Source organism: Hoplias malabaricus, chromosome 17 (genome assembly GCF_029633855.1).
Source record: "Hoplias malabaricus isolate fHopMal1 chromosome 17, fHopMal1.hap1, whole genome shotgun sequence".
NCBI classification, from domain to species: domain Eukaryota; kingdom Metazoa; phylum Chordata; class Actinopteri; order Characiformes; family Erythrinidae; genus Hoplias; species Hoplias malabaricus.
Window position 1 is genome coordinate 21,572,638 of NC_089816.1, and position 26,188 is coordinate 21,598,825.

The window sequence follows — 26,188 nt, forward strand, 5'->3', positions numbered from 1 at the left end:
ATCAGCAGATGTTTCTGAAGAGTTTAGATATTAGTCATTCATCAGCCCACCTCACTACACACTGTGAAACAAGACCACCCAGTCAGGTCTGCCTAAGTTAGTAAACAGGGGATGAAGTGCAGCCAAATTAGCGTTTCCCCACCCCCTCGTCTGACTCTTTCCAATCACAGCGCTGGACAGTGTTAATGTGAGAGCCCAGCAAAACAGACACAATGAGCGCGGAGAAATAAGAGCACTGAGTAAAAACGGCTAAAAACCAGAGCTTCTGCTCCTTGCTCCTCACTGCTGTGCGCTCGGGGTCGGGGTGAACAGCGAGCGGCTCATTATCATTTAAAGGAACAGGTGCTGAAAGCGGGCGTTTTGAACAGGGCTGTTTACACAGGGGGAGAACACTGCTGTGGGGAATACGTCACTTTAAAGGAAAAACAGGACTTTCCATTACCAGAGTTCAGAAAATCTTGAAATAATGGAACCCATGACAACACCGTGCAAGACCCGGGGTTACACCAAAACAGAGAAACTTGGCATTTATTATAAAAACAACATTAGAATGAAACTGTACATTTGCCTTTACATTAGGCCCCAGGACAGTCTTGTCTGTATCTCATTGGGAATGTGGAGACTGCCTCCATTCCCAACACCCAGCCCCAATCCACCCACAAATCGCTGGGGCAGCTGTTATGATGAGCTCAGTGCCAGCAGCTGTGCCCGCTGTGTGAGCAAAGCTTTGATGAGCCGTCACTCAGGGTCTTAAACCCCCCCCCCCTCTTCTGGTTCTGTCCAGTTGAGCTGCAATGGACTATGGGGATTTAACTGTTTTGTTTGTACAGAAAAATAATGACCAACCTTCCTACATTTAACTGTCAGTGGAAACAGTTAACACCGTTTTCATTTCTCAACAAATCGTGTCTGTTTTCTTCTCTCAGTGCAGAGTACTTCTGTGCCAAAGCACATCCTTTCAGACCCATAGAGTTGAGTCGTTCGCACAGTGGAATGGAGGATGGACAGCAGCTGTGGATGTGTTCAGATGTGAAGAGAGAGAATGCAACTTGAATTTTTATTTAAGAGCTGTTTATTTGATGGAGACAGATTCAAGTTCATCACAGGATCAATGCATCTGTGTGATTCAAGTGTACAAAACATGCTTTAGCCTCCATGTAAAATGTGTGTAAGATGGATTTCGTGGTTGATTGTAGGTCCAGTGTCTCTGTGTGTGTTTGAGCCTAGAATTCACCAAACAGGATTTTTGAAATGGTCGAGTGACAAGAAAAAATAGCTAACTCCTTTAATGAAAGTTGTGCGTTTATTTGGAAATCAGCAGTAAATTGTTTCCACATTGTGCGAGAAAAAGAAGTGTGTAAAGTGACCCGCGCTTCTCTTCGTTTCTGTGTGTGGTCTCGGGAATTAGTGGAGCACCCACCTGAACCCCTGCGCTTGTGTGTTGTTATAAAATTTTCAAGTTCTCGCTCTCGTCTCAGAACATCGACACCTTTTTCTCATTACAGCTCGCTTAGTCTCGCAGGCGTCTCGTCCCTCTCGAACCCACACGTTCCCTCGGATAAATATTTTCACGGTTTTCCTTTTCCTCTTTATTAAACTCACACAAAAGACCTCTGTTTCTCAGCGGAGCAGCGAGACACACTCTTCTGTTAAACAAACGACACAAAACTACAGCTCGGTCCCTGCGCACCGTCCGTCTTTGCTGGAGGTTTCCATTTGTTGTTATTGCTCCGGTTGGTTTACTTCACTCCTTCACCTCTGCCTCATGGTTTTGAGAGCACCAGCGGGAGAACGTTCACCTTTAACACAACGACTAGAAGCACAAAGGCAAGTGCTACTGCTACTACTACAGTTTGTGTCGTTAGAAATGTTGCTTTAAGGGTGTTTTAGTGAAATAGTGAGAGAAGTCTCCTCTTTTATTATGTTTAAATGCGTACAATCAAAAGTAACACGAAACACAATGGGTCAGTAGAGCTGTCTTTACGATGAGTTGGAATGGTGTTTGTGAAGCAGAACTAATCACTGCACTGCTACCTGATATTTACTTATTTATATATGAAGGTTAAATGCCATCAAATCCACACAGCAATGGTGTAAAGCCTGAGCATGAGCAGAGATAGTTACTGCAGTGACGAGGAACACACTCCTGATTAATGCCTTTCATTTCACTATTTCAGGTGTTCACGATTGTCTATGAGTATAGATAGTTCCAGTACTGTATAGAACACTTAATCTAGGCTTAATCCCCAACTTCCGACCATTTGGTGGGACACTCATCACTCAGACTAACCTCAGTGTAACCCCCAGCCTCTTAATTCCGGTTCTGTGATTGGACGCTGTGTGGATGGTCTCATTAGTAGCTTCTCGTTCCTCCGTCCAGATGTTAAAGACATTAGCGTCTGTCCTGAAAGACTGGCTGCGGGAACCTCTCTTTCCTCTTTTAGGTTCTAAATTTGCTCTGTTTCTGTTTTCCTCCTTCGCTTCCTCGCTCTCTACACTCATCCACTTGCGGGGAGGATTTTTCTCTTCCCCTCGCTGCTAGAGTGACTGTGTTTACTTACTGTTGGTCACAGTTGCAGACACAGGGAGAACACACCACACTCCTCACAGACAGTCACCCGGAGGAAACCCACGTAGACACAGGGAGAACACACCACACTCCTCACAGACAGTCACCCGGAGGAAACCCACGCAGACACAGGGAGAACACACCACACTCCTCACAGTCAGTCACCCGGAGGAAACCCACACAGACACAGGGAGAACACACCACACTCCTCACAGACAGTCACCCGGAGGAAACCCACGCGGACACAGGGAGAACACACCACACTCCTCGCAGACAGTCACCCGGAGGAAACCCACGCGGACACAGGGAGAACACACCACACTCCTCGCAGACAATCACCCGGAGGAAACCCACGCGGACACAGGGAGAACACACCACACTCCTCATACAGAGTCACCCGGAGGAAACCCACGCGGACACAGGGAGAACACACCACACTCCTCACAGACAGTCACCCGGAGGAAACCCACGCAGACACAGGGAGAACACACCACACTCCTCACAGACAGTCACCCGGAGGAAACCCACGCAGACACAGGGAGAACACACCACACTCCTCGCAGACAGTCACCCGGAGGAAACCCACGCGGACACAGGTAGAACACACCACACTCCTCACAGACAGTCACCCGGAGGAAACCCACGCAGACACAGGGAGAACACACCACACTCCTCATACAAAGTCACCCGGAGGAAACCCACGCAGACACAGGGAGAACACACCACACTCCTCACAGACAGTCACCCGGAGGAAACCCACGCAGACACAGGGAGAACACACCACACTCCTCACAGACAGTCACCCGGAGGAAACCCACGTAGACACAGGGAGAACACACCACACTCCTCACAGACAGTCACCCAGAGGAAACCCACACAGACACAGGGAGAACACACCACACTCCTCACAGACAGTCACCCAGAGGAAACCCACACAGACACAGGGAGAACACACCACACTCCTCACAGTCAGTCACCCGGAGGAAACCCACACAGACACAGGGAGAACACACCACACTCCTCGCAGACAGTCACCCGGAGGAAACCCACACAGACACAGGGAGAACACACCACACTCCTCACAGACAGTCACCCGGAGGAAACCCACACAGACACAGGGAGAACACACCACACTCTTCGCAGACAGTCACCCGGAGGAAACCCACGTGGACACAGGGAGAACACACCACACTCCTCGCAGACAGTCACCCGGAGGAAACCCACATGTACACAGGGAGAACACACCACACTCCTCGCAGACAGTCACCCGGAGGAAACCCACCCAGACACAGGGAGAACACACCAGACTCCTCACAGACAGTCACCCGGAAGAAACACACGCGGACACAGAGAGAACACACCACACTCGTCACAGACAGTCACCCGGAAGAAACACACGCGGACACAGAGAGAACACACCACACTCCTCACAGAGAGTCACCCGGAGGAAACCCACGCAGACACAAGGAGAACACACCACACTCCTCACAGAGAGTCACCCGGAGGAAACCCACGCAGACACAGGGAGAACACACCACACTCCTCACAGACAGTCACCCGGAGGAAACCCACGCGGGCACAGGGAGAACACACCACACTCCTCACAGACAGTCACCCGGAGGAAACCCACGCGGGCACAGGGAGAACACACCACACTCCTCACAGTCATCCTGGAGCTGTGACAGAGACACTACATGCTGCATCACCATGCTGCCCTCACTTCATGTTGTTCTAGGTAAATTAAACTCACTGTGTCTGCATTGAAATTGCAGGTGCGCAGGAACATTTAGACAGTGTATAGAATTTTTAAGGCATTGGCCAAAGCAGCAAGTCACTCTGGGTTAGAGGGGTTTAAAGCTATCATCATTGGGCTGTGGAGCAGTGCGACTGTGTTCCTGGAAGTGATGGAGCTCCATCCGATGCGTCTGAGATGAGCTGGAGTGGGGTTTGGGATCTATATCTAATCCTCCAACATCAGCACCTGACCCCCCTAATATTTATGTGGCTGTCTGCCATCAAATCAACAGTGATGTTCCAACATCTAGTTTAAAGTCTCCCCAGAAGAGCGGAGACAAACTCATAATTAATGCCCTTTGTTTTAGAGGGAACGACTTGAATTGTTTCCACTCTCTGGCAGATCATTCTTTTTACTGATGCCTGTGTCCAGCGTTCAGATATATATCATTTTATATATTATTTTTACAGTTCTGCCTAACTGCTGAACTGGGGCTCAGGTCTGCGCTGTTTAGGAAACTGTGCGTCACTGGCGAAACTAATGAGAGGAAAGGTAGCCTTGAGAGGGGCCAGCGGAAACGAGAAAAAAAGAAAAGAAGGAAAGAAAGGAGATTGTGTTCAGCGCCACAGTAAAGTCCCAGGCTCCGTTCAGCCGGTCCTTCCACAGAACTGAATCCCAATAGAAAAGCAAACAAAAACCAGAGGAGATTTACAGCTGAAACACAGGTGAGAAGCTGCTGAGATGCAGCCGAGAAGATGCTGAGATGCAGCCGAGACACAGATGAGATGCGGCCTCCACTCTGAGAGACAGCGAAATTGAGATGTAGGAAGCTTCGGGGAAGTGCCGGCTGATTTACTGTGATTTGTGAAGCTGCTGCTCCGCCAACATCTGGGAGTGATCTAGAACCGAAAAACTGGAGCTCCAAAATATCTGAGCTCAGGCTTTCCCTCAGGAGCTCGGGCCAGAGGAGGGCAGAGAGAGTCGGACCCTCTCTGAGCTCTGGTAACTCTCAAAGATGGAAAATAAACCGTTCGCAAAACAGATTGCAGTCAGGAAGACATCATTTAGCACAATGTCCTTGTCCTAAACCTGCAGAGGGATCACTTCACTGGAGAAAGCAAAACAGAGCTTGGGTCCATTTTCACACTGCTGCAGCGTTCAAACTCACCTTTATTTTTATTGAAAATAATATCTGAGAAATATTTTACACATCCAAAGAAGATATTCTGTCACTAAGCAGCTTCTGGGTCCTAGCTCCATGTGAGTGTCACAGAGGTGATAATGGCAGGAGAAATAAAGAGCAGAACTCGTGTAATGAGTGTGTTCATTATATCATATAGAATAAGCTGCCAAATATAGACACTGGCCTTCCTTATGACTAAGGCCATGCTTAAGCCTAGTTTATACTGCGCTGAACCTATGCCGTCGACGAGAACCCTATGCCATAACAGACATGGTGTGAACGTCAGGGATGAATAAAAGTGTTTTTTATTCTCTGGAGGGGAAAAATAACTCAATGAGAAGCAGGACCACATGGGAAAAACGTGCCCACTTTGTATTTGTTACTTTCCTGGCACCTCATGTAAAGTATGCTCTGTCCCAAACAACCCCCTGCCTCCTTTAAAGGTTTATAACAGTAATTCAGTTTCAGTAAAACAGATTCACTATCTGTTGCACCACTGTGTCGCCCAAGAATGGATGTGAGTTGTTAAAGTTCCACACTGTCCCTTAATGTCAGTCTCAAACCCACACGGTCCTTTTCAAATAAATGACTAAACGCTCTGATGCCATTGCTGCAGGTTCGAGTTCTTTTCCTTGGCTCATTATTACAGGAATGATTTGGCTCTCCGCTGTGTAAATGTTGTTATGTAGGAACAAGGTCCTCGTCTTTCTGCGCGAGACTGTTTTTAGGTCAGAGACGACTGATAAGAGACGATAACTCTGGATTCTCTGAATACTGATCTTGTCAACTTCGTCACTGTGGGCTTTATCAGAACTTCCTTTCCTTAGTGTATCTCTCTCTGTGTGTTCTTCTCTCTCTCTCTCTCTCTCTCTCTCTCTCTCTCTCTTTCTCTGTCTTGCTCTCTTTCTCCACTTCTCTTTCTATCTCTGTCTTTCACTCCCTCTCCCCTTCTCTCTCTGTCGCTCTCTCTCCCCTTCTTACACACTCTCTCTCTCTCTCTCTCTCTCTCTCACTCTCTCTCCCCTTCTCTCTTTCTCTCTCTCTCTCTCTCTCTGTCACGCTCTCTCTCTGCCTTTCTCTCTCTCTCTCTCACTCTCTCCCTCTCTCTCACTCTCTCCCCTTTTCTCTCTCGCTCTCTCTCTCCCTTCTTTCTCTCTTTGTAATGCTCTCTCCCCCTCTCTCTCTCCCCTTCTCTCTCTCTCTCTGTCTCTCCCCTTCTTTCTCTCTGTTGCTCTCTCCCATTCTCTCTCTCTCTCTCTCTCTGTCCCCCCCACTTTCTCCCAAACCTATGTAAATAATTATATAAATATTTCTAAAAAGGACCAAAACTATTGTATTTGTAAAATTCTCCACTCAATAACATTATACTATTTATTTTATTAGATGAACTATTTTAATTCCATCTCCATCCGTCACTTTTCCAAAGATGACCTCTCAGTTCCTCCATGCGGAAAAAACCCGTTCCTTCAGAGACGCTTGAGCAGAGAACTTGAAAGTAAGAGGTCCTTCTCTTCTCCGCCGGCTGGAGGAACGTGATGCGAATGGAGACGCCATTCCGCCCTCCGTCTCATCGTCACGCTCTCTGTGAAAGCAGTGTCCGATTCCTCTGCCGTCTGGAGACAGAACCTGAGAAAACAGATCTCTCTCCCTGTGAAACCCGGCAGAAATTAAACCACGTCCAAAGCCCAGAGGAGCTGGCGTTTAATTGAGAGATCTGGGGTCGTCCCAGAGGAGAGCAGCAGGGACCGGATCGGATTAAATTTGGATTAAATTCCCGCGGCGCTGACATCAGATCGCAGGCTTCGGTTACACACAGCTTGTCTTCATTTCTGAAGAATCTGAGCTCTTCTTAATGTATTTACTTTAGATCTAACCTCTATTTACAGAGGCGTGTGGGGACTGTGTAGAGTTTTCAGAGCACAACAGATTGGTCCACATTTCGGTTCCTTTGACGAACTGCACGTTCTGAGAAGCTTTACAGACCACAGCTCACTCACTTGGGCCTTCAGGAGCTTAGAGTGCTGCCACTAACGATATAACATTCAGGCAGAGTGTAGTACGTGAGCAGTGTGTATCTGGGTCTCCATACTGACCTTTGTATTTGGCAGTGTCTGTGCTGGAGGTATCTTTTGGATCCTGTCCCATACAAACGGGCTGAGGATATTTTCAGAGTAAACAGCGAAGCATGTTTGGAAGTCGTGTCTGTGCTTTTATTGAAGTCAGTGCTTCACCGCAGTAACACACTGAAGCTGCTGGTAAAAGCCTTGAGTGAACCATGCAGGGGTTTGATGGGAAGAGAAAAGGGGAAGAAAGAAAAAAATGGGCGTGAAGACGAGTGCAGAGCTCCCTTCTGTCATCCTTTCATGTGTTAAACAGTCTTTTGTGGCGGATTCTTCGCTAGATTTGTCTTCACTTGTTCTTCTCTTGGTTCAGCGGGTCAGCACTCGCTCGCTCACTCGCCCAGACACGACCAGAACTTGGGTTTAAACAAAGAACGAGCAGAGAGAAAAGGATGCAACATCATCAACAGGGAGAACAGAACGCGTTCCTAACCCCGGGGAGTTATTCCGGACTGTTTCTGTTGGGCTGATGTTCAGACACAGCTGGATTTTTTAAATGAATGCAAAGAAGTTTTAAAAATATGACAAAAACGAGAGGTTGGTTCCAAAGATAAGGACACATTTGTTCTCCACGGAGGGCCGCGAGGCTCTTACCAAAACAACACGGAGGAAGGACCTTGCCAACCTCCAGAGTTAATACGTGTATAAATTTACAATAAAGGCGACTGCCCTGTTGCCGAAGCTCTTTGTCTTTGATCCTGAAGACGAATCTTATCATAAACAAACACACAAACCTCCGAACAGACCCCAGGAGGAGATTAATGCAGGTTTGTGTCTGATCTGTGTTTTGTTCCATGTTCTCACTCCTCATTAGAGAGTCAGACAACCTGCATCTGAACTAGACCTTTTTATTTTTCCTTCCATTGTCAGGGTCTCCATCCTCCTCCGGAAACGGAGCGAAAGGAAGCAGAGAGGTGATTTCAAACCCTCAGTAAAGTAAACACACATACGTCTCGATCGGGTCGAGCGGAGCTTGGGTTTCAGAGCCTCAAATATCCGGAAAAAAAGAGAAAAACACAAACAAAAGCAATGAAGGCTGGAGGACGAGGATTACATTTCACGCTTGGATGTTTATAGGGGTTCTGGGGGAGAAGGGGGCAAAGGAGGGGGCTCAAGGCCTCTACAGAACTTATATCAAGAGATTGCAGTTTCAAAGAGTTTTTTTTTTAAGGGCAGGGGCTGCTTCATTTAACGTTTTGTTGAAGCACATTTGTACATTTTTATAATCTGAAGTTGCTAAACTCTCCCTCGGATCTGTTCCTATGGGATTAGCTCGGCTCTTACTCCTGGAAATGTGATTATGTTCTTAAAGACATGAAAAACTAAAGCTACTGCAGAGTGACTTTGACACAAATGAGACACTAGAACTTATTTTTTGTTGTTGTTCTAAGTGTGCACCCACCTCACCGTCGTGCATCATTTCATTCATTCATCTTTTCTGAGAGAGAGAGAGAGAGAGAGAGAGAGAGAAGAGCAAAAGGATAGAGAGAAAGGAGGCACATTCCAATCCTCAGAGTTGGAATTCTCGTATAGGAGTGTAAGATATGATTCATGAGAGAGAGAGAGAGAGAGATGAAACTGAACAGTTCTCTTTGAGCTGAAGTGAAGGGGTTGAAAGAGATGGAGATGATTCATCTTTAGGGGAAAGATGTAAAGAAGCATGACGTACAGAACAAATTAAACCAACATTTTCATACTAACCTCATTCATCCTGGAGGAAAGGTGGATCTTAAAGGGCATGGACCAGATTGCTTTGGAGGAGATAAGTTTTTTGGAAGTGCTTTAAATTCTTTTTATATTTTGTGAACACAGCTTTACACTTTTGGTGGCCTGTTTGTTTGTATGTTACACTCATGGGTTTCCTCCGGGTGACTGTCTGTGAGGAGTGTGGTGTGTTCTCTCTGTGTCTGCGTGGGTTTCCTCCAGGTGACTGTCTGTGAGGAGTGTGGTGTGTTCTCTCTGTGTCTGCGTGGGTTTCCTCCAGGTGACTGTCTGTGAGGAGTGTGGTGTGTTCTCTCTGTGTCTGCGTGGGTTTCCTCCAGGTGACTGTCTGTGAGGAGTGTGGTGTGTTCTCTCTGTGTCTGCGTGGGTTTCCTCCAGGTGACTGTCTGTGAGGAGTGTGGTGTGTTCTCCCAGTGTCTGCATGGGTTTCCTCCGGGTGACTGTCTGTGAGGAGTGTGGTGTGTTCTCTCTGTGTCTGCGTGGGTTTCCTCCAGGTGACTGTCTGTGAGGAGTGTGGTGTGTTCTTCCTGTGTCTGCGTGGGTTTCCTCCTGTTGGCTGTCTGTGAGGAGTGTGGTGTGTTCTTCCTGTGTCTGTGTGGGTTTCCTCCGGGTGACTGTCTGTGAGGAGTGTGGTGTGTTCTCCCTGTGTCTGCGTGGGTTTCCTCCAGGTGGCTGTCTGTGAGGAGTGTGGTGTGTTCTCCCTGTGTCTGCATGGGTTTCCTCCGGGTGACTGTCTGTGAGGAGTGTGGTGTGTTCTCTCTGTGTCTGCGTGGGTTTCCTCCAGGTGGCTGTCTGTGAGGAGTGTGGTGTGTTCTCCCTGTGTCTGCGTGGGTTTCCTCCAGGTGGCTGTCTGTGAGGAGTGTGGTGTGTTCTCCCTGTGTCTGCATGGGTTTCCTCCGGGTGACTGTCTGTGAGGAGTGTGGTGTGTTCTCTCTGTGTCTGCGTGGGTTTCCTCCAGGTGACTGTCTGTGAGGAGTGTGGTGTGTTCTCCCTGTGTCTGCGTGGGTTTCCTCCAGGTGGCTGTCTGTGAGGAGTGTGGTGTGTTCTCTCTGTGTCTGCATGGGTTTCCTCCGGGTGACTGTCTGTGAGGAGTGTGGTGTGTTCTTCCTGTGTCCGCGTGGGTTTCCTCCAGGTGCTCTGGTTTCCTCAGCTGCTCCAAAAACACACATTGGTAGGTGGATTGGAGACTCAAAAGTGTCCATAGGTGTAAATGTGTGAGTGTGTTTCACCCTGTGAAGGACTGGTGTTCCTGCCTTTCGCCCAGTGATTCCGGGTAGACTCCAGACCCACTGCGACCCTGAACTGGATAAGGGTTACAGACAAAGAATGAATGGATGAATAATAGCATTGTGTTTTTACATGTGCACTTGTTTGATTCCCTTAAATCTCACCATTGGCCAAAAATTTAGGCCATTTTGTTGTGGACAGACTGTGGCAACTTGAAAAGCATGGAAAGAAGAAGCTGCTTCACTTTCTTCATGGTCCGTAATGGACAGTTCTGTTTCTCTCTGTGAGCATCTGCTCTTCAGAACGTCCCAAACAGAGGAGCTGTCGCTCTCATGGCCCTCCCCCTCCCAGCGATTTGGACTCTTAGAAAAGCGCGGGAGAATTGAAACTGAAGGACCGAAGGAAAGGGGAGAAGGGTTAGAGGGGAAGATGGTAATGGGGAAAGGGGGAATAAGGGACAGGGGATTTCTCTGAGGCTGAAAAGCGGGATATTTGTCCCTGATTAGCACAGAAGAAGGAGAACAGTTCTGTGCTGAATAGGAAGCTTAGCGCTCATTATGAGCTGTGGGGATTAAGCTTGTTCCTCTATTGTTCTCTGAGAAGAACCAGGGGCCTTTCTCTCTCTCTCTCTCTCTCTCTCTCTCTCTCTCCTCTCTCCTCTCTCTCTCTCTCTCTCTCTACTTTGAGCCTTTACTCTGCACACCTTCCCAAATGTTTCCACCCTTTTAAAGACATACAAAGGCTCTCTCTCTCTCTCTCTCTCTCTCTCTCTCTCTCTCTCTCTCTCTCTCTCTCTCTCTCTCTCTCTCTCTCTCTCTCTCTCTCTCTCTCTCTCTCTGGTTGTGGTGGGTGAGCGTGTCAGTGGAGGAATCCTCCCTCATTAGAAATGCTTTTCATTTCTCTCTCCTTCACTCTCTTTGTGCTTCTTTGGTGATTATCAGAGAAGGAGGACAAGTGGAGAGTTCTCTCCGAAAGAAAAGATGGTCCAATTAATTCAGACTGTGTTTGAGGAGAGGGTGCAGCTCTTTGAAGTTGGTCTTTGTCCCACCGCTGGAGTGCGCTCCTTTTTCATTTTCTCTCTCTTTTTTTTTTGTCAGTGGCTGTTGTGTTGTGTTGTGTTGTTTGTTCCTTTTGAAAAAATCCAGAACCGTGCAGAACCTTTGATGATGAATCAGGAGAGGAGCTGTTTACACTTCGCTGTGTTGCTGCTTCTAAAACCTGAAAGGCTTGAAAAGTTACCTCCAGGAGTAATGTCCAGTGTTTGCACATTCTCATCAAAGGGGTGCAGTTTCAAATCAGTATGAAAGGGTCCTCAGTTCAATTCAGGGATTTTTGTTAGAAAAGAAAAAAGAAAAAGCAGGAAATACATAGAAAATAGATGTGTTTAATAGTTCTAATATATTTAAACAACTGAAAACACTAGATAAGGGCGGCACGGTGGTGCAGCAGGTAGGTGTCGCAGTCACACAGCTCCAGGGGTCTGCGTGGGTTTCCTCCGGGTGACTGTCTGTGAGGAGTGTGGTGTGTTCTCCCTGTATCTGCATGGGTTTCCTCTGGGTGACTGTCTGTGAGGAGTGTGGTGTGTTCTCCCTGTGTTTGTGTGGGTTTCCTCCGGGTGACTGTCTGTGAGGAGTGTGGTGTGTTCTCCCCGTGTCCATGTGGGTTTCTTCCAGGTGCTCCGGTTTCCTCCCACAGTCCAAAAACACACGTTGGTAGGTGGATTGGTGACTCAAAAGTGTCTGTAGGTGTAAGTAATTGTGTGTGTGTGTCTGTGTTGCCCTGTGAAGGACTGGCGCCCCCTCCAGGGTGTATTCCCGCCTTGCGCCCAATGATTCCAGGTAGGCTCTGGACCCACCGCGACCCTGACTTGGATAAGCGTTTACAGATAATGAATGAATGAATGAATGAATGAAAACACTGGATAACTAGCTTTAAACATGCATTCATATCCCTCCTTTCTAAGTATATTGTACACGTTTAATTAGAATCAATTTGGCTTTAATTTGATACACATTATTTGAGTGTGAGACTAAAAACAATCTACAAAATCAGCAACAGACTCGGTTAATAAATCTGTGTCCCACAAACACTGTTTTCACTCTGAGTAATGAAGCCTGAATAACTTGGTAATCAAGGCTGACTACAAAATAGTTTTCCAGACACTTTATAAATCCATAACTAATGCGATGACACAGTTTATTTACAGAATTCCTGAAGTGTGTTTTAACAGAAAGAGACCTGTGTAAGTTCACATCAACTGCAGTGAACGGGAGCCACAGAAGCTTCCCTTCTTTAAGGTGATCTTTGATGTGGTTTATAAACCTCCCACTTCGTGTTCTGTTGGATTTAAGTAAGTGTGACTTCAGAGGAACGTTCGCGAGGAGTGTGCCAGGCACCGGGGGCGGGGGGTGGTGGAGTGTGCGTAAGTATACGGACACATGTTGCTGATTGTCAGACAGAAAGTGTTCTTCTTTGAATCGAAGCAGGTCTCAGCTGTTCTGTCAATTCTTCCCTTCATCTTCAAACACTCTGCTCAGAGTCCTACACTGTTTTTAACACAGCACACGACGCCCTTCATGAGCAACTTCAGGGTTTAGGGGTTTGTCCATCAATCGAATGGAAAGTACATAACACGACGCTTCAATTTAAACTGGTTTTCCGATACACATTGTTTTGACAAAGCCACATTTTAAAAAATCTAAATATTTATTGAACACTTCACACACTGAGCTGAACTAAGTCCAGTTAAACAGGATTAAGTCTGCGCTAGTGCAGCCTTTTTTGAGAAACGTGTGTGTGATTGTGCTCATTAATACTGAGCGTATCCACCATTTACCTATGTTCCTTATCGATTAACACGTTCTCACAATAAAAATTAAACTGTTACTGTGTTAATGCTGGTTAAAGTCGAGGTGTTAAAGTCGGTCTTAATTAGTGCACTGACACCTCATGTTTTAGGCTCGTGTCCAGCTCTTTAGTTTCCTTCTTGTCCCAGTGTATTTTGGTCAGTAACCCACTCCCTGAGTCTTTAAGGCGGCACTTTATTCCTAAACGATTCGGACGGGACAGAAGTGTTGGGACGGCAGAGGTGTCCTGTTCAAAGCGGCTCGGAGCGATCGACATGTGAGAAATGTTAATTCGGTAAAGCTCCGTCCAAGCCTTGATGTTTTCTAGAGTTACACACAGGCAGCTGGGTCCTGAGGAGGGGGGTGTTCCTGGTGGCGTGGGGGTAAAGTGGGCGGTTGAAGGAGAGGATCCAACTCCAAAACCCTCCAAACATTCCCCACTTCTGAAAAGTGCAGTATGCGAATCTCAAGAGATGAAGTTATTATTATTAAAGCCTACATCATCAGCGGTGGAAACTGAACCCAAAAACAGCACACAACTCTTACACAACCCAACTGTCTGTAGATCATTTCAACCAATCAGAAGAAACCAAACACTTAAAGAAACAATTGCATTTTAGTTTGTAATTGCAGTTCTGCTCAGAACAGTTTCCCGTGCTCCTCTGAGGTCAGTTTACTTTAGCGAGACCTGATAGACTCACATAGATTTGTTCAGTGCCCCATACACACACACACACGTACACAAGCCAGCCATAACATTAAAGCCACCTCCTTGTTTCTCCACTGACTGTCCATTCTTTCAGCTTCACTGATCACACGGCATCACTTTGTGGTTCTACAATTACACACTGTAGTCCATCTGTTGCTCTGCATATTTCCCAGCCCCCTTTCACCCTCTTCTTCAGCGCTCAGGACCCCCACAGAGCAGGTGTGATGTGGTGGTGGATCATTCTAAGCGCTGCAGTGACACTGACATGGTGGTGGTGTGTTAGTGTGTGTTGTTCTGGTGTGAGTGGATCAGACACAGCAGTGCTGCTAAAATTTTGAAAGACCTGTGTCTCTGCTGGACTGACCAAAAACATCCAGCCGACAGCGTTCCTGGGTCAACTGATGAAGGACTAGAGGATGAACTACAAGATGAACCAACAAGGCAGGACTGCTGTGTCTGTACCAACACAATTGTGTGACACCAAAGTGCCCCCTATGGTCAGTGGAGCTGATTCATTCATTCATTCATTCATTATCTGTAACCGCTTATCCAGTTCAGGGTCGCGGTGGGTCCAGAACCTACCTGGAATCATTGGGCGCAAGTTGGGAAAACACCCTGGAGAGGGCGCCAGGCAACACACACAGGGCAACTTACATACTCACGCCTACGGACACTTTTGAGTCACCAATCCACCTACCAACGTGTGTTTTTGGACTGTGGGAGGAAACCGGAGCACCCGGAGGAAACCCACGCAGACACGGGGAGAACACACCACACTCCTCACAGACAGTCACCCGGAGGAAACCCACACAGACACGGGGAGAACACACCACACTCCTCACAGACAGTCACCCGGAGGAAACCCACACAGACACGGGGAGAACACACCACACTCCTCACAGACAGTCACCCGGAGGAAACCCACGCAGACACAGGGAGAACACACCACACTCCTCACAGACAGTCACCCGGAGGAAACCCACATGGACACAGGGAGAACACACCACACTCCTCACAGACAGTCACCCGGAGGAAACCCACACGGACACAGGGAGAACACACCAGCTCCTCACAGACAGTCACCCGAAGGAAACCCGGACCCACAACCTCCAGGCCCCTGGAGCTGTGTGACTGCGACACTACCTGCTGCGCCACCGTGCCGCCCCTAAGAAGAAAAATGTATATATAAAAGCCTGAAATCAATGACACTTATAAACTATAATTACAGGGATTTCAGGTGCTGTCTCGTTCTTTAACTGAAGGTTCTCGAGATGTTTCACTGGGGGTTCAACTCTGTGACTGTTTACACTTTCCACTAAACTGAAAATGAGGATTTCCCTCGATGTCAACTCAAGCTCCAAGTATTGGGAGAAAACCACAGGAGCAGAGAGGCGCTAGTGTTAGCCGTTAGCTCTGCTCTGATTTACTGAAGGCTTATGGAAACCATTACAGATGTTGGTATTAACAGCCAGCTCTAAATAGAGGAAATTTATGAGCAGTGGTCACAGCAGAGACATTATACATCACTCACTGCAGCCCGACGGTTGACAGCGAGCAATCGGACGGATTAACGGGAGGAAACCCACACAGACACGGGGAGAACACACCACACTCCTCACAGACAGTCACCCGGAGGAAACCCACGCAGACACAGGGAGAACACACCACACTCCTCACAGACAGTCACCCCGGAGGAAACCCACACTGACACAGGGAGAACACACCACACTCCTCACAGACAGTCACCCGGAGGAAACCCACACTGACACAGGGAGAACACACCACACTCCTCACAGACAGTCACCCGGAGGAAACCCACGCAGACACGGGGAGAACACACCACACTCCTCACAGACAGTCACCCGGAGGAAACCCACGCAGACACGGGGAGAACACACCACACTCCTCACAGACAGTCACCCGGAGGAAACCCACACAGACACGGGGAGAACACACCACACTCCTCACAGACAGTCACTCGGAGGAAACCCACCCAGACACAGGGAGAACACACCACACTCCTCACAGACAGTCATTCGGAGGAAACCCATACTGACACAGGGAGAACACACCACACTCCTCACAGACAGTCACTCGGAGGAAACCCACCCAGACACAGGGAGAACACACCACACTCCTCACAGACAGTCACTCGGAGGAAACCCACACTGACACAGGGAGAACACACCACACTCCTCACAGACAGTCACTCGGAGGAAACCCACCCAGACACAGGGAGAACACACCACACTCCTCACAGACAGTCACTCGGAGGAAACCCACGCAGACACGGGGAGAACACACCACACTCCTCACAGACAGTCACCCGGAGGAAACCCACGCAGACACAGGGAGAACACACCACACTCCTCACAGACAGTCACCCGGAGCGGGAATCGAATCCACCACCTCCAGGTCCCTGGAGCTGTGTGACTGTGACACTACCTGCTGCAACACTGTCCCACCCTCAGTGGAGCTGATGAAATATGTAAAGGGTGTAGAAGCACGGAGGCGGCTTTGAAGTTGTGTCTATATATATATATATATATATATATATGTTAAGAAATTCCTTCTCCTCCACATAACGCTATATGATGCAAGTGTGAACATGGCGTAAAACAGCCGCCAAACTCCAACTTGTGGAAAATGTTTCCAACTATTTCTGTGAAGAAGGAACTGATCTGTTTCTTTTTTTTTTTTACTGCAGTTCTGTGCAGAACATGATCCCCAACTCACAGAGCATAAAAACCTCTCAAATCCATCACACTCGACATTTACAGCCCGGTCTCCACATGTTCACCACAGCTCAGTTCAAACTGTCTGTAACTGTATTTGGAAATGGTTACAGATGAAGAGAGGAGGTTGTTTAAAAGAGGGAATGAGATCAGGACGTAATGGTGTCTGAAAGAGTCGAGAGAAGACGAGTGAAGACCTAATGCCAACTCTAATATAAAAGGAAGTCTTCACATTTCGCAGTAGCACCCTGTTTCCTTCAGTTCAGAGTCAGACCTCCTCCTGCAGCATTGTGCTTGTGTTAAAGTTTTGTTAAGTTATTGGTTTTTAAAGGGAACCCTGACCCTTACACCTTTAGAACGTGACCAAAACGATACATGCCAAGAGTTATGGGTGTTGGCAGGAAGACTGACCTGATAGTTCAGCACACGTAGCTGCTACAACAAATAAAGGGAAGGAATAAATCCTCAGCGTGGACTGGGTTTAGTCTGTCAGAACATATTTGGAAAAAATATCATTGCAATGTTCTGGTTAGTATTGTATTTTCTATTTGAACGGGACTGATTTCTATAAATTAAGGTCCCTGCTTTTTTTTCTAACTAAGAGTACATCAGTATTTTTGGCTTGGAAGTCTGGATATAGGGCGGCACGGGGCTCTGCAGGTAGTGTCGCAGTCACACAGCTCCAGGGTCCTGAAGGTTGTGGGTTTGAGTGCTGCTCCAGGTCTGTGAGGAGTGTGGTGTGTTCTCCCTGTGTCTGTGTGGGTTTCCTCCGGGTGACTGTCTGTGAGGAGTGTGGTGTGTTCTCCTTGTGTCTGCGTGGATTTCCTCCGGGTGCTCCGGTTTCCTCCCACAGTCCGAAAACACATGTTGGTAGGTGGAATGGTGACTCAAAAGTGAATGTGTGTTGCCCTGTGAAGAACTGGCGCCTCCTCCAGGGTGTGTTCCTGCCTTGTGCCCAATGATTCCAGGTAGGCTCTGGACCCACCGTGACCTTGAACAGAATAAGGGTTACAGATGTTTAGACAAGCTTAAATAACAAAGTCAAGAATTTAACTGATTGAAAATAAATATAAAAATGGCATCTCTCACAATTAGAAAATATCACACTTCCAAATATTATTTTTACTACAACGATTAATTGTTCAGCTCCAGCATTTGGTGAGAACAACCACTGAGCTTTTTGATGCTATTTGAGCTTTAAGTCCTTTAACACAAGTCTTCCAGTTCCTCTTCACCTTCTGAAAGGTATTTGAGCGTCCCCAGGGGATGTCGTTTTATCTGTCTTTACTGACCTCTTCTCTCCAAACTCACTCTAAAGCCCCGAGAGAAGCATCCCAATCCTCTCTGATTTCTCCAGAATCTCCACATGAATCCCGCTTTTATTCTTCGCTCAGTAAAAGCTTGAGGCAGAGAACAGAGTAATCCAGAGTCATCCTCCTCCCCTGCCACAGTAATCTTTAAAAGAGAAGAGGAAGCTCCTAAATCCAAGTCAGGTCTCAGTCAGGGCTCAGTGAAGCTGAGAGAATCATTCGGAGGATCCAGAGTCTCAGGGACTCAGACAAACACACCACATTCTTTAGATAATCACAGAAAACTGGGATTAAAGCAGTGCAACTTTATACATATTTTGTTCAGATTTAATAAAAAAAGTGCTCAAATGAGTTCTCATCAGTTCTCCTCTGCACTGGCAAATGAGTCTAAGGTCACCATGCCCAATGCCAGAAGGGTCTTGTGCCATCCAGTCCTCACAGCAATGTTCCAGTATCTGTTGTAAAGCCTTCCTAGAAGAGCAGGGCTGTAGTAAATGGAACACACTCCTGATTAAAACCCTGCACTACAGCAGGAACAGGTTGGCCATGTAGTGTACGCTGGTGATTGGTTCCAGGGCTGGATGAGGTAACCGTTAAAGAGGAGCTGTTGTTTGGAGAGTTTGGGTTGAGTTTGATGTTGAATTAGTGCTTTAACAAGTCTGAGGAGTGAGAAACACATTTTTCCCCAAAACCATTTTTTTTTCTTCCTTTCTCCGAGGACGCCACACTTTCAGCTGCTTGCGGTTCACGTTTTTCCCAAAGTTCAGGACATGGTCATGACCTCGAGTCTCAGTTGATTAAAGTAAAGAGGGAAAGGCTTGGGGACTCAGGTTCAGTTGTATCAGGCCGATAAGTGACACTTGTAATCGCTCCAGTACAAATCGATGTTCTTCCAGATTTAAACCTCAGAGACGTGTCTGTGCGATGGTCGTAAATCTCTGGACGGCCGTTAATCCGTCCGATTGCTCGCTGTCAACCGTCGGGCTGCAGTGAGTGATGTATAATGTCTCCGCTGTGACCACTGCTCATAAATTTCCTCTATTTAGAGCTGGCTGTTAATACCAACATCTGTAATGGTTTCCATAAGCCTTCAGTAAATCAGAGCAGAGCTAACGGCTAACACTAGCGCCTCTCTGCTCCTGTGGTTTTCTCCCAATACTTGGAGCTTGAGTTGACATCGAGGGAAATCCTCATTTTCAGTTTAGTGGAAAGTGTAAACAGTCACAGAGTTGAACCCCCAGTGAAACATCTCGAGAACCTTCAGTTAAAGAACGAGACAGCACCTGAAATCCCTGTAATTATAGTTTATAAGTGTCATTGATTTCAGGCTTTTATATATACATTTTTCTTCTTAGGGGCAGCACGGTGGCGCAGCAGGTAGTGTCGCAGTCACACAGCTCCAGGGGCCTGGAGGTTGTGGGTCCGGGTTTCCTCCGGGTGACTGTCTGTGAGGAGTTGGTGTGTTCTCCCTGTGTCCGTGTGGGTTTCCTCCGGGTGACTGTCTGTGAGGAGTGTGATGTGTTCTCCCTGTGTCTGCGTGGGTTTCCTCCGGGTGACTGTCTGTGAGGAGTGTGGTGTGTTCTTCCTGTGTCTGCGTGGGTTTCCTCCGGGTGACTGTCTGTGAGGAGTGTGATGTGTTCTCCCTGTGTCTGCGTGGGTTTCCTCCGGGTGCTCCGGTTTCCTCCCACAGTCCAAAAACACACGTTGGTAGGTGGATTGGTGACTCAAAAGTGTCCGTAGGTGTGAGTGTGTGAGTGAATGTGTGTCTGTGTTTCCCTGTGAATGACTGGCGCCCCCTCCAGGGTGTATTCCCACCTTGCGCTCAATGATTCCAGGTAGGCTCTGGACCCACCGCGACCCTGAACTGGATAAGCGGTTACAGATAATGAATGAATGGAAAAAAAAAAGGTTTCAAAGAAATAAGGTAATTATAAAACACCTACATTTGAGGGAGCTCTGATCACAGCGCCGGACCCACGTTAATATGAGGGCGCAAGAACAAAAAGTGCGGAGAAATAAGAGCACAGAGTAAAAAGGGTTCTAATCCAGAGCTTCTGCTCCTGGCTCCTCACTGCTGTGCACTCGGGTGTAGGGTGAACAGCGAGTGGCTCATTATCATTTAAAGGAACAGAGACTGGCCATTCTTAACAGGGCTGTTAACAGTGGGAGAACGCTGCTGTAGGGTTAGATTTTTGTGGGCTTTTGACCAAAGCTGGTCACAGACGTTCCGTTAAGACCCAGAACGGTACTCACTTGCAGAAAAAGAAAGAACATGTCCCTTTAAGGCATTAAAAAGAAGACAGATGCAACAGTGTTTCAATAATCAGGGCTTGTTTTTCTGTGTTTGTCGATGATGGAATAATTCGGATGTACAGTGTTTTTCTTGCTGTGGTTCCAGTGAAGTTTCCAGTTAAGGTGGAACCAGAGCCACAGCAGCTCTGAAGTAATCATTTGGATTTTACGGCGGCACTGGAGGTTACAGGCTGAGAGCAATAAACTTGTAACTCAGGGGGGTTTTCGCTCACCACGACAAACTCCAAAAACTGGACGTTTCAGACTCGAGAAGAGGGACGTGGCTCTTTAACTTCAGCCAAAATCTACAGAAAACCATGGCACCGCCAAGTCTCCCTCAGTCTCAGGGCTGAGAACACAGTGTGTAATGATGTTACATTTACTGAAGAACATGTACTTCATAAAAACACTCATGGATTTGCATTTTTCTAAGTGTTTTTAAGGATATTTGAGTACATCAGTGAATAATCCCTTATAGTCCATATTCGTCTCTAATTCTTTCCTTTGTGCGGTGTGAAGGTGTGTGTTGTGTTTGAGCTTTATCTTTTCACTTTAAAGCAGGATGGGTCCAGAAACAGAAGAAGGACTAAGACATTTCCCTGCAGTAGTGCATTGCTCTGAGCTGGTCTTATTAATGGTTTCGCTTCTGTGTAGATCCTTAATCATGTACAGGGCCATTTGTATGATTTAATGGTCTTTTGTTTGCGTAACCGCTTCTTCTCTGTGATCGAGGGCCTCGTTTGTGTTTCTTTAAAGACGTTTTTCCTCAGACTCTTATTCCAGTTCTGTATAGAAGCCTTTTTGTTGAGACTTTGCTTTTGTACTTGTGCTCAAGTTATTTTTGGACACTTCAACATTTTACTGCCATCGTTAGATTCGCAGCAGTGAGAATATTTTTATTTGAGCGTTTAGAGAGAAGCAGAAGCAGATTCAGGTTAAAGTCGTGGATCGAGGCCCGGGTTCTCCAGCGTCTCCATGGCACACGCGAAAGCAAACAGACGCCGGGGTTATACAAACATCTCCATCTCTCCCTCCCTCAGTCTTTCCAGCAGCCACCAGCTCAAGGCAAACGGCGGATCAGTGAAGTGTGAAAAGCAGCACTTGGTGGAGTCTGTAATGAAAAGGAAACAGCGGTGTGTTTCGTTTAGAAATCTGATCACTCTCTCGCCTCAGAGCACTGCTGTATTTCCAAGAATTAAACCCGGGCTTTTTTTATTGTTTAGAGGCAAGAAGCACACACAAGAATAGAATATAAACTTGTATCTTTCCAAGAGATTTTGTCATCGCGTAAACCTTTATTTATAAAATGTATTTGTTGAATTTCACATCACAATTGGCCCTGACCCAATGTAATCCTCCACAATGTGCTGTTTCTTGTTGGTTTTCAGAGTAGGGTTTGTTGGTTCTCATCGGTTCTCCTCGGGTTCTCAGTAAAGAAGAGCTGATTTGTTTTGGAGTGTTGTAATAAAGCTGTTTGCCTCAAAGCTACTAAGTTTCGGTGGAGCAGTAAGCTGCGTACACACTCACATCAAACCTGCCGCCGGCTTCAAAGAGCCGCCAGCTCCCAGAATTCCAGTCATGTGCCGGAGGAGGGGGGTGAGGGGGGGGGTAACCAGAGATCAGCAGGCCGAATATCCACCCCCTGCACTCCCCCTCAGTATTTCATTACGGTGAAAGTGGTCTGGACAGAGCTGTGCCACACACAATGTCCAACCACGGCCTTTGGGTTCTTCACTTTCTCTGCGATGCACTTTTACAGAGGAGTGTGGTGTGAACCCTTAAAGCTCCTGAAATGGACAGAGTGAGCTGTGGTCAGAGAAACTTCTCAGAACATCCAGCCTCTCTCAGCTCAGGAATTAAAGTGTGGAGTCAGTGGTGAGAACCAATCACAGAGCAGCACAGCTATAACTCACTGTCGCACCACACACTGGAAAAATAAAGTGAACTCTGGGTGTGAATCAGCCTTTATCAGAATGACTTTAGTATGAGCTTCAAGCCTGATATCTCACTCTCTCTCTCTCTCTCTCTGCAGACGACTCAGGCTCGAGACGAGATGGCGATGGTGCTGCAGGAGACAGTGAGATCTCCTTCGACCTGCCAGGGAAAATGGGTGAGAATGCCTGAGTGATTTCTTTTTAATCGTCAGTTATTTCCAGATTCCTGTTTTTCTGAGCTCATACATTTTTATATGTATATGCTCCTTACGTTCATACATTATTCCTTCTGGTCAAATCAAAACTTTCAGCTCAGCGCGTTTGGAGGACACTAACTGCCCAGTTCAGTTGTGCTATCTAATAAATGACTGTGGCATCACTCGTCTCCTGATTAAAGAGTTACTTAAAAGGTTCTACCACTTTAGAGCCCTCCTGAAAAGTTTTTGCTATTTTATTTCCAAACAAATCTGTGCTTTAAAAAGTTGCACAAACTTGGCCTAAAGTCCTGAGACAGGGTCAGGGGTAGGGGCAGGTATTTGTGGCTATGGTGTCCCCGGTATTAACCCGTGTTTGTGTTGTGAATTGTCTCTGACGAGCAGAAGAGCAGCTATTTAAGTCCAGTGCGAAGAGAGAAGCATTCCATTCCCCTCTGATGGCTGCCGTCCGATTAGATACAGAGTGAGCGGTCAGAGGAGGCTTGTCTGATTATTTTTGCTCAGTGAGGTGTCGGCCCTGAGGCTCCAGTTCTCTGCTGTGTTTTTTTGCTGATGTTTGTTCGGACGCCGCAGTGAAGGCACACAGTGAACGGTGAGAAGCTCCAGCTGCCGTTGTTTTGTTAAATTATCGTCACGTGGCAGCGCAGTAAATCACACTCCACCTCCACGCTTATACAGGATATTTTCGCTGTAACTTTATCGGTGTTGTGGAAAACACACAGCGTCCCAAGTCTGGGCTCAGGCCGTGCTTCTCTGAGCTTCTGTCAGCCAACTTTTTAAAAGTGCTATTGGTAATGGTTTTTAAATCTCAATATTAAAACAGATTTTACAGTTTTGGATTTTTTTCATATCACGGCATCAGTCATCTTCATAGAGGTAGGTGTCGAAGTCAGACAGGTCCAAGGACCTGGAGGTTGTGGGTTCGAGTCCCGCTCTGGATGACGGTCCGTGAGGAGTGTGGTGTGTTCTCCCTGTGTCTGCGTGGGTTTCCTCCGGGTGACTGTCTGTGAGGAGTGTTGTGTGTTCTCCCTGTGTCTGCGTGGGTTTCCTCCGGGTGACTGTCTGTGAGGAGTGTGGTGTGTTCTTCCGGTGTCTGCGTGGGTTTCCTCCAGGTGACTGTCTGTGAGGAGTGTGGTGTGTTCTCCCTGTGTCTGCGTGGGTTTCCTCCGGGTGACTGACTGTGAGGAGTGTGGTGTGTTCTCCCTGTGTCTGCGTGGGTTTCCTCCGGGTGACTGATTGTCTGAGGAGTGCGGTGTGTTCTCTCTGTGTCTGCGTGGGTTTCCTCCGGGTGACTGACTGTGAGGAGTGTGGTGTGTTCTCCCTGTGTCTGCGTGGGTTTCCTCCGGGTGACTGTCTGTGAGGATTGTGGTGTGTTCTCCCTGTGTCTGCGTGGGTTTCCTCCGGGTGACTGATTGTCTGAGGAGTGCGGTGTGTTCTCTCTGTGTCTGCGTGGGTTTCCTCCGGGTGACTGACTGTGAGGAGTGTGGTGTGTTCTCCCTGTGTCTGCGTGGGTTTCCTCTGGGTGACTGTCTGTGAGGATTGTGGTGTGTTCTCCCTGTATCTGCGTGGGTTTCCTCCGGGTGACTGATTGTCTGAGGAGTGCGGTGTGTTCTCTCTGTGTCTGCGTGGGTTTCCTCCGGGTGACTGACTGTGAGGAGTGTGGTGTGTTCTCCCTGTGTCTGCGTGGGTTTCCTCCGGGTGCTCTGGTTTCCTCCCACACTCCAAAAAACACACATTGGTAGGTGGATTGGAGACTCAAAAGTGTCCACAGGTGTGAGTTTGTGAGTGAATGTGTGAGTGTGTATCGCCCTGTGAAGGACTGGCGCCCCCTCCAGGGTGTGTCCCTGCCTTGCACCCAGTGATTCCGTGTAGGCTCTGGACCCACCACCTCCCTGAACTGGATAAGCACTTACAGACAATGAATGAATGAAAATAAATCATATTTCAGGGTTTACTGTGTCCACTCTTTGCCTTCATCACATTCAGTGAGGCTGAGGAGTGTCCTGGGAAACCTCAACGGCATCTGCCTCTCCCCAGAAATATCCATGGGAAAATAATGGCTGGTTTTACTGGAAATAAAGTAAAGAAATATCTCTGACTTACTGTTTGTTTGTCTCTCTCTCGCAGTTCGTCCACGGTTCACGCAGCCAGCAAAGATGCGCAAGCGTGTGATCGCGCGGCCGGTTGGCAGCTCAGTGCGTCTGAAGTGCGCTGCGAGCGGAAACCCTCGGCCCGAGATCGTGTGGCTAAAGGACAGCAGACCCCTCTCTCAACAAGAAGTGGGCGAAGGACGGAAGAGAAAGTGGACACTGAGCTTAAAGAACCTCACGCCGCAGCACAGTGGGAAATACACGTGCCACGTGTCCAACCGCGCCGGAGAAATCAACGCAACCTACAAAGTGGAAGTTATACGTGAGTCTCTCTCCTGTTTCCCAAGTTCAAGCCTCTCAGTAATGTTTCTCTCAGTAATGGTTCTAGACTCTCTCTCACTCTCCTCAGGTTCTAAACTCTCATTTCCCCTCCTCTTCCTTGGATTCTTCACTCTCCCTCTCTTCCCTGTTTTTCAGGTTCTAGAGTCTCATTTTACTGTTCCTCAGGTTTAGACCCTGTCTCTCTCCTCTCCTTTGGGTTCTAGACTGTCAGTCTCTTTCTCAGGTTCTAGACTCTCACTCTGTCTCCTTTTCACAGTTTGTAGACTCTTTCTTTCTTTCTCTCTGGTTCTAGGCTCAGTCTCTCCTCTTCTCTGGGTTCTAGACTGTCAGTCTCTCTCAGGTTCTAGACTCTCAGTCTCTTTTATTTTTGGGTTGTAGATTCTCACTCAGCTGTTCCTCAGGTTCTGGACTCTGAGTGAGTCTCACACAATGTATCAGAACCATGGGTAGAGTGTCAGGGGGGGGGTCGTCTCTGGAAGAGGATTTTGAACCTGGGTCCAGAGCAGCTTGATGTTTTAACCCTTCAAGGTTGTTCTAATTTGGTTAAATGCAGTTACACAATAAAGTATATGTAATAACATGATCACACGTCAGTCAATCACAAGCTCGGTCCACTCCTGTTTTGATTAATTAAGAACATAGTGATGAAAGAGTAAAGGTCTGTGGAAATGAAAAGAGTGCAGCAAAATAGTAAAATAGACAAAGCAGAATGAAAAATAATAAAGATTTATTTTGGCAGCCCGCATGTTTTAGTTGTTACATCCACCAATGACGCACAGCGATATGAAGGAGAAAAGTGAAGGTTTAGATTTGTGATTCTCAGATCCTGAGCAGTGTACCGAGAGATACGGAGTCAGTTCTTTGACCGCACTGAAGAAGAGTGGAGGGATGGAGTAATGCCTGGGATTTCCATTTGCTTCCGGTGGTTAATTTCCCTTGTCAGTCGGCTGTAACCCTTCATTCTTCACTTTATCTGCTCAGTGTGTGGTTAATGTTAACCCTAGTGTGTGTGTGTGTGTGTGTGTGTGGTTAGTGTTAACCGTGGTGTGGAGTGGTGTGTGGTGGACCGACAGAGTTATTGTTTAGTAAAGAAAGAACGAGGGAAAGATTCTGTCCATTTTGTTTGCCATCTGCTGCAGATTAAGCTCCAGCTGCTGCT

General features: G+C 47.4%; 1 protein-coding gene across 1 annotated transcript in view; it reads left to right on the forward strand.

The window, feature by feature from the left end:
- Positions 1 to 26,188, forward strand: part of fgfrl1a (fibroblast growth factor receptor like 1a) — a 55,521-nt gene that overhangs the window by 24,516 nt on the left and 4,817 nt on the right. Inside the window, exons 4-5 of the mRNA XM_066648940.1 lie at positions 22,481 to 22,558; positions 24,725 to 25,009. Of these exons, the coding sequence (XP_066505037.1) occupies positions 22,481 to 22,558; positions 24,725 to 25,009 (363 nt within the window). The remainder of the gene's footprint in view (positions 1 to 22,480; positions 22,559 to 24,724; positions 25,010 to 26,188) is intronic.